The sequence below is a fragment of the Zootoca vivipara genome, chromosome 2, assembly GCF_965207765.1.
Source record: "Zootoca vivipara chromosome 2, rZooViv2.hap1.1, whole genome shotgun sequence".
In the NCBI taxonomy this organism is placed as follows: domain Eukaryota; kingdom Metazoa; phylum Chordata; class Lepidosauria; order Squamata; family Lacertidae; genus Zootoca; species Zootoca vivipara.
In genome coordinates, this window is record NC_142584.1 from 19,440,658 (window position 1) to 19,453,786 (window position 13,129).

The following is a 13,129-nucleotide window of genomic DNA, read 5'->3' on the forward strand; positions in this document are numbered from 1 at the left end:
CCCAACGAATCTTCATAGATCAGGATGTTCTGTTCTCATTTAGACACTCCCAACTAGGGAGCTTAAGTGCCGGTGCTCAGCAGCCATTGGTAGGGCATGGAAAGATGTCCGTAAGTGTTATGAGGGTAATACCTTTTCCTTCTTCCCCTCAGAGAGAGAGCGGGCCACTTCCCCAAGTTGAGCCACCCACACTCAGTGAAAAGGAGCTAGACGAGATGGAGACACTGGAAGTGGAGACAGAGTTGGAGGAGGAGGAGCTTAATAACCTTTTTGCGTCCAGGCAGTGGATTGACTCCATGCGGGTAAGAGATGTTCCCTTCCCCTTACCCACTTGATTCTTTGTGGGGGAGAGACTCCAACCTCCTCAAACAATTAAGAAATCCTCCTGAACCTTGCCTATGATGCCTAATAATAATAGTTGTTGTTGTTAATTGACTTTATATACCGCCCCATACCCGGGAGTTTCAGGGCGGTTCACAGAATAAAATCAAGGTATAAAACCACAAAATAGCTAATAAAAATAAAAACAACAACCCAATAGCCCCCCCAAAAAACACATTTTAAAAAGGGCATAGTATTATTATTTATTCCCCTCATTGTTCCACCAATTGACCCTATCCTTCAAAGCAGGGGTCCCCAAACTAACCAAACTAAGGCCCGGGGGCCGGATGTGGCCCAATCGCCTTCTCAATCTGGCCCGCGGATGGTCTGGGAATCAGCATGTTTTTACATGAGTAGAATGTGTCCTTTTATTTAAAAACACATCTCTGGGTTATTTGTGGGGCCTGCCTGGTGTTTTTACATGAGTAGAATGTGTGCTTTTATTTAAAATGCATCTCTGGGTTATTTGTGGGGCATAGGAATTCGTTCATATTTTTTTCCAAAATATAGTCCGGCCCCCCACAAGGTCTGACGGACAGTGGACCGGCCCCCTGCTGAAAAAGTTTGCTGACCCCTGTTCAAAGCAATAAGGGGAAATGGGAGGAAGGGGGCAGATGGTAAAACCATACTGGAAACTTAAGAACTAATGTGCTTTTTATCTTTTAATATGTTTTAATTCTTGCCCTATTTTGCTGTGTCAACTGCCTTGAGAACTTTTTGCTGAACAAATATTCTAAACAGACTGAATTAATAAATCCAATTCTGGCCCTGCCCTAGCTCATTGCTATATACTTTTGTTTGTTTGTTTGTTTGTTTGTTTGTTTGTTTGTTTGTTTGTTTGAAACAACATCCAGAGCCCAAATCTTCTTAATCCTTCTGCTGGATACATCCCCATGAATCAGAGCAGCCTCAGTGGAAATCGCCAGGTATTTGATTTTTCTCCAAATCTGTATGGGAATCAGAGCTGGTGTACAGAAGGAGGGGTTGCATGTCCAGTGAGAAGAGCATCAGATACAGGGGAGTGGGGGGGCAGTGTAATTTGTGTGTTTGTTTGGAGGCTGTTAACTTGGGTAGAGTAGAAGGGTTGAGTGCCAGAGCATGTGCTTTGCACAATTTGATCCCTGGCAACTCCTAATAGACAGCATAGCTGGAACAGGCCTCTGCCAGAGACTTTGCTGCGCTCATGCCAATCAGCCCTAGAGCAGGCCCGCCGGCACAGCTTGTGACCCACCAAATCAAATGCGGCCTGCCAGCCATGTTATTGCGGCTTGCCGAGCTCTTGACAACTTTTGCCTTGGCAGGCAACAAGACTGGGCAGGTTATTGAGTCCCTGGTGCGCTGCCAGGCATGGCCACTGGGTCGCAAGTTGTGTTGGCATGCAATAGACAGCGACCAAATGACTATCGTTCCAGCTCCTCTTTGGTAAGACTGCAACTCTGCTTAGCTGAGAGTAGCCCCCACTGAATTCAACAGTACTTACTTCTGAGAAGCCAGACTCTGGAGAGTTTAGTTCAATGTTTTATAGGCTCCCACGGGCGAGCAGTTGGTGTTTCCAGTAGGCAGGGAGAAATAGGAGCCTGTGGGGTCTCATCAGACCACTGATCATATGCCCATTTCTAATTCTTTGCAACCCAGAGCACTGGACTGGGCTCCCGGCAGACCTTGCGGATAAGGCAGGAGTCGATTGGCCGCACGGTGTCGGAGTCCTCAGAGGGACGGGGCACAACCTCTGACTATGACCTCACCGAGGACCTGTCGTTGTCCGGGAGCCTGTGCCGCAGCATGCGATCTCGGGGAGACAGCGCCTACCTGTCTCAGCGAGAGAGCTTGATGCTCCCAATGGGGAGTGCTGACGGAGAGGAAGATGCCAATGGCTACGTCATGCCAGATCAAAATGGCAGAGGTAAGTACAGCATCACAGAGAGGGTCTGTAAGGTACTGAGATGCAGCCCACAGTCTCCTAGGTGGACTGGGATGGACCGCACCAATACAAGGTGGAAAGGGTAGGGTAGAAATGAATCAGAGCTGCAGGGGAAGCTCATTGGTCCTGGCTTTCTCTGGGCCATGGCTTTCTCCAACATTTGGTGGTCTTGGTGAGCACCTTGCCTGTTCTTTATCAAGCGGGCAGTGAAATTCTATTGCACAGGAGGGAATTAGGGTGCACCAGAAGTTTACCTCTGACTCGCTCCACTCAGTTCTGCTGAGCTTCACTGATTTGAGGCTTTAGCTGCCAAGGAGGTTCCCATTGGCAATAGCTAAGCAAGCCCCCCAAATGGGACATTTCAAGAGGAGGGAGGAAGATGGAACTGGCCTAGTCAAGGATCTGGTCTAGCTACCATAGCTGCCAAGTTTTCCCTTTTCTCACGAGGAAGCCTATTCAGCATAATGGAATTTCCCTTAAAAAAAGGGATAACTTGGCAGCTATGCTAGCTACTGGCAATGGACCCAAGCATGAACATGGACCTGGTGTTGGGGGAAAAAAAAGCCTGGCTCCCACTTCTGCCCTGGCTGATACAAGGGGCAGGGCTATGGCCACTTTGCTGCTCCCAGCCAAGAGTTAGGATTACAGCCTAGTATTATCTGATGACTTGGAACTGAATCCAGCTCAACTAGGTAGATGAAGGGGAGCTAGGAAGGCCCAGGGGAAGATGTATTGGCATCTCGGTTGGTGTCAGGGCAGCCCCAAGCAAAGGACTCTTTGTGGAGCTGGGCCCCAGTGAAAAGCTCTCTAGGGTGGGGCGGGTAGATCAAGGGGCCAAGCTGCAACCACCTCTGTGCTTCCTCTCATGGAGGCCATTCTCCTCTGGCTTCCAAGGACTGATTCAATTAGATTGGGCCCAATAACTCTTAGAAGTTGTGGGTCAAGTAGCAAAGTAAGAATGCTACCCGCCCAAACTGTTTTCAACCTGATTGTGTCTATTGCTCATGGAATCAAAGGAGCAGCAAATCAGAGGTTAAGTGGCCTGCTCTTTCTTTGTCCTCACATCTAGCCTCTCCTCCCACCTTGAGAGTTTGAAACATACTTGAGCAAAGAAAGCTGACATTTGACTCTAATAAATATAGCAAAAGCAACTTGAGGGCCACGTTGGATCTAAGGGCCAGAGCTCGCCCCTCCTTGCTTTCTAAAAAAGGGAAGTGGGATCATTGAATCTAGCAGTGAAAAATGGTTCTGTACTTGGGGGTTGTTTTCCTCCATGCTGCTTGCTGCTACTGCCATTTACCCTCCCTCCTGCTCTGGGAATGTTATCCCCAGTGCCTGGGATTGGGAATGGTAACAGAATAGAGCCACGGACACAGCTTCCACGGTGTTGTCCCGAGTTAAACAAGGCAGTGCTGTGGAGGCTGCATACAGAGCTGCCTTTGTCTGCCTTCTAGCCTTAGAACAAATGGGGTTTTTTATACTAGAATGGAGAATGAGCTAGCTGTGCTTGTGCAGCTTTCATAATGCTGCCTCCCCCTGTAGCATTATAAAAGTAACACACGCTGTTCCTTCCCCATTCTGGCCTGAGAGCCACTAGCTCTAAGGCTAGAAGCAGGAATGAGAGAGCCAACCTCCACATTCTGATGTTGCAGATGAAGATATGACGCTATCCTAGCCTCAGTGGGGAATGTTACCTGAAAAATAACTGTTAGTCGCCCCAGGCGAGTGAAAAATTACAAGGCTGTAAGAACCTTTGTGTTCTCTCCTGTGCAGAGCGTGCTGCTTGTATTGCTGCCTCCTTGGTCCGTGGCTCCATCCCGGTGTACGAAGTGGATGAAGAGTACGAGTACATGAACCGGAGAGCTCCACAGGCCCCAAAGGCCCGGCCAGCCTCTCTGGAGGAGCTTGGCTATGAGTACATGGATCTGGGCTCTGAGCTGAGCACATCTTTGGGCAGCGTGCCAAGCTCCCAGCTCACCACGCCTTGCCGGGACGAGGATGAGGACGAAGAAGACTACGAGTACATGAACAAACAGCCCAAGCTGAGCAAGTCCCTGAGTAGCATCCGCAGTTCCCGGGGGGACTATACGGATATGGACTCTGGCATTACACAGGGATCCCCAGATGAACAGGGCTACGAGGAAATGGATGCTGTCTTGCCCCCAGTGCAGTGCCCTGGCTGCCAGAGTCCGCCCTGCCCCAAGAACGGATTTGTGAAGCCCCTGCGCACCCTGGAGGCCTCGGACTGTGCTTTCGACAACCCGGATTACTGGCACAGCCGGTTGTTCAGTCAGGCAGATGTTCAGAGGACTTAGCGAGCGTTGGACTGGTGGTTTCATTCGTCCTTTTGCTTGGGAGTAAAAACCTGAGCCCTTACTCTTTATCGCTGCAAACACCATTGTTGTGATGGTGGGCTAAAAAAAGGAAAAACACCCATTAAGCCTCTGTGACGTTGACCCTATAATGGGCAAGTGTATCGAGACCAACCGGTGACGGGCTTCTCAAGGGTTTGATGGCAGCTCCCCCCGGCTTGCACTGTGTTTTGACCGATTACAAGTCAGGTCTCTTCTGTTCAAATGCTCTGGACTTAAGAGGGCAAACAGAACCTTCTGATCGGGTGCAACCTAAACTCTGGGAGCCATTCCTGTGCAAAGAGAGAGGGCTTATTCTGCGATAAGAGGACAGATAAGTGTAGGAAGCAACTGCTTCTGTGGACACAAAGGCCTCTGCGCTCGGGCAGATATGACACTGTCTCTTCAGGAAGCAGCTCTGTTCTAGAAAGCCGGATAGAGTCTTCTGGGCTGATCCACCAAAGTGCCGAGTGCCCTACTGTGCAGGGTCCTCAGCAACAGCTGAAGCCTTTGGGGTGCCTGTCTCAGCCTTCGTCATAACAACCCTCTGCTCACCAATAGCAGGGGGGTGTTAAGCATGAGGCAAGCGTGTTGAGCCTTGTAGGAGGCTGCAAAACTGAAGGGAAGGCTTTCTCAAGGAAGAAGTCTTGCTTATGTCTCTTCCCAACAATATATGCAATAAGGGTGGATATGAAGGATAATGGTGCTTCCCCCCTCTCCCAGCACGAGCCTGACAACTTCATTTAGGAAGACAGTGTACCCAAGTGTGGGTCTGCGATAAAGACTTGTGGGCTGCAATCCTACCTCTCAGTAAGACTTAAGGTGTAGAAAATGTGTGTTAGAACCCAGAACTCCTGGGTTTTGTTTTCAGCTCTGTCACTGGTTTTTCAGCATTCCGTTAGCAACCCTTGTTGTGCCTTATCAGTTCCCATATCAGGATGGGAGACCCTTGAGGAGTGGAAAGGGAACAAACATGCTAGAGACCCAGACTTCCACCTCTAGCATTTAGATGCTCATTACTGCAGGCCGACCTAAATTTTCTCCAGCCCGTGGAGGATCTCGTATGGATCTTGAGCATCCCAGAACGAAAAGCAGGAGAGAGCAATGGAACAGAATGCAGCAGAGCGGCCTTTTGAAAGGCTGCCTTCTCTGCATTCCCTCCCTCAGTTAAGGGGATTATGGGATGCTTCTCAGGGTAAGTGCCAAGCAGACTTGCAAGCTACTCCTGCTGAAGTTTCCTCTTCTACACAACTGTGGAAGGTGCAGGGTCCCTGCCCTCTCCTCTCTCTGGCCACCCTAGGGCTCAGTAAAGAGGAAAGCAGCAGCAACTCATGGGGCAATCCTACACACATCGACTCAGAGGTAAGCCCCACTGAGTTCAATGGGGCTCAAGTCCAAGTGAGTGGGTATAGGTCTGCAGGCTGAAACTGATGAGCAAAACCATGGAGATGAGTTTTAGTGCTGAAGCTCAGGAGTGCTGTGCGAAAGGCTGAAAAGTTGCACTATGAGCCTTGATGATGTTATTCTTGATTCTTTTGAACCAGGCTCACTTACATTACAGTATTATTTGGGAACAAACTTTTCTCTTCCATCACCCCACCCTACCCCGAGGGCCAGTCATATTGTGCATAACCTTGACTTTGTTCCCACAAGTTTTAGATTGCATCATATAAAGGGATATTTTCAAAAAAAAGAAAAAGGGAACATCAAACCTGATGAAGAAAAAAACAAGTTTGTGAGGGAAGCTCTGCAATTGATCTCAATGCATTGTTTGAGCCCTGTAAGGTTCCTAAACTGTAGTTTCAACAGCAGATTCCTCCTTTATGTAGTTGGCCTGCATTCTGGATAGGCTCATAACTTGTATCACAGAGCACTTTTTTGGTGACAAAAATTATCCAGAAGGTTCTGAGGCCTCCTGCTTGGCCTCCAGGCTTTTCATATGAATTGCAAATATGTTACTGAACATCAAGTGGAGTTTTTTGTTTTGTTTTGTTTTAATTGTAATGCATATTTTGTATTGTATATGTAATCAATGGGCTGATGAATTCCATTGCAAAAAGCAAGGTTTGTATGGAATGTAGCTGCCTTTCCATCCTCCTTTAATATTATTTGGTCCAAACAAATGAGAATGTGTGACAGATGAGAGCAAATTCTACTCTCTGCCTACATCAGACCAGTACTACACATTTTCATGTTTTCCTCAAACTAAAAAGCCTAGAAGATTGCTGTGCATTTAAACTGAACACCGAGAATGACTGACTGGATTCTAAGGGAGCAATCTGATTCTGACTTGCAAGTTCTTAGACTTTGTGCTTACAAGGTACTCTATCCACTGAGAGTTGCTTCTCTCCTACTCATTGTGGGAAACATCAGGAACCGATTGAACAAATTTAAGTCTCTATCTGGGTTATAATTCTACAGGGTGTGGTGATATCTTTAGAGCTGACTAGCAGCCAAATATACATGGGTCCTGCCAACAGCACTGGTACCTGAGCAGAGTAAAATCCCAACCAGAGATTGTACAGTACTGTATTGGTTAATACCAGAGAAGGGCACTAGAGATGCTATTAGACTGCCCTCTACAGGAAAGAAAAATATTGCTATTTAACAAGCTTACCATAGGGACAAATTCACTGAAATGAAATCTTTCTCAAGAGAATTTGTTGTTCCCTTTCGACATAAATATATGTTGATAGATAACTTGAAATAGCGGGAGAATTTTTAATGCAGTAGTAAATAAACCTTGTGTACTCTGCAATCCTATGCACACATACTGGGCAGTAAGCTTCATCAAACATTGGAGGGGACTTACTTCTGAGCAAAGACGCATAGGATTGTGGTGTCAGGTTCTAAAACCAGAGTCACACCAGAATCCTGTGATACAATGGAAGATCTTTTGGTTTAATTCTAGAACCAAGAAACTTCATCCAATGCAACTCGGAGACTAGAAACCTGCTACTCAGTAGAATCCTTTGTTGTGGTGGGGCTTAGTGTTTAATTTTAAGATAACCCTTGCAGCAGCGACAACAAAATGCTAGCAATTTATCATGAAACAACACCTTGGGGAAAAACCTGAAGTTATCTTGGCAGGAGTTCTGCAGCGGAACGTGATTGTTAATAGCAGCAGTGAAACCAGTTTTGGATTAAATTTCAGACAGATCTGTATCTGTTTAGATTTGGACACCTGAAAATACAAAGAGACAAAGTTCAGTGCTGCCTTGATGCTTACGCCACCACAATATTTGTGCAAGGTGTTTATGAAATGTTGGTGAGAACCATGGGCTTATTCCAGAGAAAGTGTGCTGGAACACAACAGCTGGACTTTGGCAAGCTTAATAATACTTTTTGCATATTGAGTCTCAGAACATTGCAATCCATAATCTTTTGCTCCCGAATAGTCCTGGTTAGGGCTACCTAGTGGCCAGTGAAAAAATGGGCTGGCTTGCAGGAACTAGCACATGAAGCTTTTTCGTGGCATAGAGATAAACATCATCATTTGTTAATTAATGCAAATCAAACTACCTTTTAACAGGTCCAGTTTAAAGTCTGGTAACTGTTCAGCAGCTTTAGACTTGAGAGGTCTCTTGTACCTGTAAAAGTCATGCGGAAGGGACTAATTCATCAGCTTCTGCCTTCATGACATGTATGTGCAAGGAACAGTCACGCTTTGACAAACTTCTCTATTCTGTGCATTTTTAGTTGAAAGAATGGGCCTTATTTAATAATAAAACATGCATAAGACTGCAGACTTAGAAGTACAAGAGCCTCATGGGAGCTGGGCCTGGATACGCTTGCTAAAAAGCAGGTGCACAATGATGTGACGGGAACAAAGGGGACACATTTCCCTTTCCATCTCCATGTTTTGAATGTGGAAGAGACATATTTTGTTAGAGTTTTGTTCTAATGGGCTCAGCCCTGAGAAAGGTTTGAACAATAGTCAAACAGAGGAGGTGGAAAAATCAGAGCTAAAGCACAACAAACTCTGTGGGCAAGGTTATAAGATAGAGATTTCAGCTCCATTATTTACCTCAATTTTTGTTGCTCTTCTCATCAGTGAGACATCTGTGATATGAATTGGTTGAGGATAACAGCCAAACTAAGGAACACTGGGACAATTAAACCAACAAATGCCAATTGTTACACACGATGATGCACAAGAAACAAAAAGCATTGACTCAACCCCATTGGACTGACTTAGCTTGAGTGTTTTTTGTTTGCGTCTTTGTATTTGTAGAGTAAAAGTGTCACATTTTATTATTTTTTGCCCCCAAATCTTGATGTGTATATTGTCTGTCATAAATGTCATGTTGGGTTGTTTTGGTTTTATGCCATGCTTTGAAACTGGTGACATGAAGGTTTTCTCTCTATAAAAAAAAACCAACACAAAAAACTGGAAGGAATTCAGATGTTTACACACTCTAAATTGCTTTCTGCAATGCCCCAGCTATCATTTAACAAGCAGTAATAGCAGTGTTTTAAAACAAACACCGCTATTGCCATTAGCTAGGCCACCGGAGAACTCCTGTTCCCAGGATGTAAGCAAATTGGAAGGAAGGTGATGGGCCTTGATCATGGTCATAAGGAGAGATGTCTCAGATGGGTTTATTTGATACTGCTTTCTGTGCCCAAATCGAATGTTTACTAAGAAACCTGAATCTAGCAGGCAACAGATGCTCATGGAAACAGCATAAGGTTTCCACATTTTTTCCTGGCCCCATTCCTTTCTCTTTAGCAGCAGCTCCAGACACTGAAAGTGAGTAGAAGCAGCATTTTCAGCCATGGAGAAATAAGCCTTAGCTGAGTTAAATAAGACTTCCTAGCAGGAAAGGATAGAATGACAGCCAAAATGATATAGAAAAGATGCTTAGTTTGTGTACATCAGGCTGCTGTCAAAGCCACAGGAGCAAGGCCATTAAAAAAAGATCTGGCAAACCTAAGTGTTAGAAAATTCTATAATAAGATACTCTGGCACCAGTTGTAACATAAAAACCTTCCTCGAGCCAATTTTTTTTCCATTGAAAACAAACACCTTAGCTTGCTAATATGCAGAGTAAAGTTGGCTCCATAACAAACCTTTTTTAGTTATTTCAAACATACCTGTTTGGAGGCAGCGCTTTCATTTTTTGGGGGGTAAAGCTCAGTGTGGTTGCCTGCCAGGGCAGAAGGCAATTTATTTTATTTTATTTACTTTAATGCCTGACACACTCAGTCCACACTGAAGTTCTCTCTGAAGGCCCACAGCATCACGACATTGGTTTTATTTCCTCAGTGAATACTGAGAATTGTCGTTTGGTGCTGATTATAATTGAATTGTAGTTTTGGTGCTGGTTATAATTTAAAGTACTTCCCTGCCAAACTACAATTCCCAACGTCTTTCTCAAGTGAAGAGGGGAATAATGGTTAAACTAGTTTGTGGATAGACTCTTCATCATCTTATCTACTGAATGTGGAAGTCTCTGAGCTTTTTTGAAGGAAGTTCCTCATAAGCTTTGTGGCAACAGGTATGTTTTTAGGGCTAGAGTTCAGGCCTCTTTTCCTTGCAGGGCAGCTGTTGAATATGAATTACCTTCTAAGCTAGAATGACCCAGGTCTTGTTGACAAGAGGCTCTTTCTGTTACTGAAGACCTCAGAAAAATTGTTTGTGTGTGCTTGAATACTAAATAAAAAATGTGACATTATAAGTGCAATTTTTATGTCTGACTACGATGGTGGATAAAAATCAATAGTGCAAAGGTCCTTAAAGTTGCCCTGTGGGCAACATTCGGAATTTTGATTGTCACAGAAGCCACCACAAAATGGCTGCTGTTGGGAATCCAACCATTCACAAAATGGCAGCCGTGGGGCATGGCCAGTCACAAAATTTTAAACAGAAACACCATACATATAATAAAAGGGAGTATGTCCCCTCATACCCTGCTGCTTTTAGGGTTTCTCAAGGTATTGGGCTAGCCACTGCTGCAAACAATGTGCTGCATTCTCTGGGGACAAGTGAGTCGTCTAAGAACAGAAACTTAGCACAAGGTTGAGTCTGTGCCTCAAATATCAAACCACATCAGTGCAAGATCTGCAAATTTTTGCCCCAGGTTTGTGTGAGCACTTCCTTCCCTCTGCTGCCAACAAGAGAAGAAAAGCCTGTACAGGCAACCTTCTCTTGACAGAGATGGAGGAGTCCTCCAATCAATAGGACCACCAGAAACAAGTCAGGGGCTTGAGCCAGAGCTTAACTCAAAATGTATTATTCAGTAAACAGAAGCATGTACAGAGTTCCCAAAACCAGCTGGAATTAGGTGGGAAGGGTTTGCACATGACAGGACATTGCAACTGTTATAGGAAAAAAATTGAGGTAGGCTTTTCAGCCCAAGTCTCCATCAATAGGGACTCTGTGTGTCCTTATTGGTCAGAGAAGAATGGCGGCAGAATCCAGTGAAAGACAACTGAACAGAGTGCTTAGGTGCCCTATGAATAAACAGAGGAAGGTGACCACCCCAGGCAGCAGATATATGGGGGGGGGCAGATATGTTGCTCCTCCTCAGCCCCCTAAATTAGCCTGCTGCATCTGGTGTGTTGGAGGATGCTGTCGAGTTGTCAGTGTTGCATTAAGATTCAACTACCAGTCCTGTTGGCTTCTGTTCATGGGGATATGGTGTCGTCCTTTTATGTCTCACCTAGCAAAATATATTGGGCTGGCCCTGAGAGTGCTGCAGTTGGGCCTGGGAGACCTTGATTCAAATCCCTGTTTACTCATGGCTATGACACTGGTTGGCCTCAAACAAGTTCCCCATCTGTATAACATAAAATCTGTAAAATTCTGTACAGTATGGTGTAAATCATTATACTGTACATATTTTAAGAAGTGCTGTTGCTGTATGAAGTCACTTATAAAGGAAATAATGAATTTGGGTCAGCTTGGCCTGGTGACCTTCACTCCCTCCATCGAGGCTTGTGGAGAAATTAACGGATCAAATGTAGTTAATTATTGTACTGTCTGAGTCAACCTTGTGGGAAACTGTGATGATCCTGGAACATGAGAAATGAGGACAGTGTGCCTGCCTCTTAAAAGAGGGAAAGACCTTTACGGCTATTAAAGCCACATTGAGGATACAATCCTATGCATGTTTTCTTAGCTATAAACCCCTGAATACACTTACAGATTGAGGTTGAATCCTGACAAGACAGAAGTACTGTTTTGGGGGGACAGGAAGCGGGCGGGTGTGGAGGACCCCCGGGTCCTGAATGGGGTAACCGTGCCCCTGAAGGACCAGGTGTGCAGCCTGGGAGTCATTTTGGACTCGCAGCTGTCCATGGAGGCGCAGGTTAATTCTGTGCCCAGGGCAGCTGTCTATCAGCTCCATCTGGTACGCAGGCTGAGACCCTATCTGCCCGCAGACTGTCTTGCCAGAGTGGTGCATGCTCTGGTTCTCTCTCGCTTGGACTACTGTAATGCGCTCTATGTGGGGCTACCTTTGAAGGCTGGAAACTATAACTAATCCAGAATGCGGCAGCTAGGCTGGCGACTGGGAGCGGCCACCGAGACCACATAACACCCATCTTGAAAGACCTGCATTGGCTCCCGGTACGTTTCCAAGCACGATTCAAAGTGTTGGTGCTGACCTTTAAAGCCCTAAACGGCCTCAGTCCAGTATACCTGAAGAAGCGTTTCCACCCCATCATTCTACCTGGACACTGAGGTCCAGCGCCAAGGGCCTTCTGACAGTTAAGACACATATCTTGACTACATTACAGTCATTTTTGAATGCACCCTGACACTTCGAAAGTATTAACGACCACTCGGTTCAGCTGTAGCAATGCCTTAGCTAAAGTATTGTATTAGATTACAGGCATCTAATTCTGTCAGGTTTAGAACTCATTGAAATCATATTTCGGGAAAAGTTTAAGGGGCAGGGTATTTTAAGACTTTCAGAGAAAACAAGGCATGACAAAGAGTGAACGTTCAAACAGAATGAAGTACGTAGGAGTGGAGACAACAGTTTACACTGAGGACAAAATAAAAAAATTCCTTCCAAAATAAAAAAAGGCTTTCGATCATGTGAGTTGGGAGTATATGAAAGAGGTAGTAAAAGAAATAGGTATAGAAGGAAGCTTTTTCAGAGGTATAAACACAATCTACAAAAAACAGAAAGGAGTATTAATAATAAACGGAGAGCTTACAGAGGAAATCGAAATATCAAGGGGCACCCGGCAGGGCTGTCCGCTTTCACCACTCCTCTTTATCCTAACAATTGAAAGTTTTTTAAAAGAAATAAAAGAGAATAAGATGATTAAAGGAGTGAAGGTGGGGAGAAGCATCTACAAAGCACGCGCCTTTGCAGACGATGTCATTATAATATTAGAAGATCCTGTGGAAACAATTGGACATTTGAAATTGGCCCTAAATAATTATGGAGAAGTATCAGGCTTTAAAATAAATATGAACAAAACAAAAATTATTACAAAAAATTTAAGGGAAAATAAAATA

At 45.1% G+C, this 13,129-nt stretch overlaps 1 protein-coding gene across 1 annotated transcript in view; it reads left to right on the top strand.

Moving 5' to 3' along the window:
* ERBB3 (erb-b2 receptor tyrosine kinase 3) overlaps positions 1–10,334 on the top strand; it is an 89,544-nt gene extending 79,210 nt beyond the window's left edge. The window contains exons 25-28 of the mRNA XM_035103953.3: positions 153–302; positions 1,236–1,307; positions 2,017–2,284; positions 4,076–10,334. Of these exons, the coding sequence (XP_034959844.3) occupies positions 153–302; positions 1,236–1,307; positions 2,017–2,284; positions 4,076–4,617 (1,032 nt within the window). The 3' untranslated portion in view covers positions 4,618–10,334. The remainder of the gene's footprint in view (positions 1–152; positions 303–1,235; positions 1,308–2,016; positions 2,285–4,075) is intronic.
* The last annotated feature ends 2,795 nt before the right edge of the window (positions 10,335–13,129 follow it).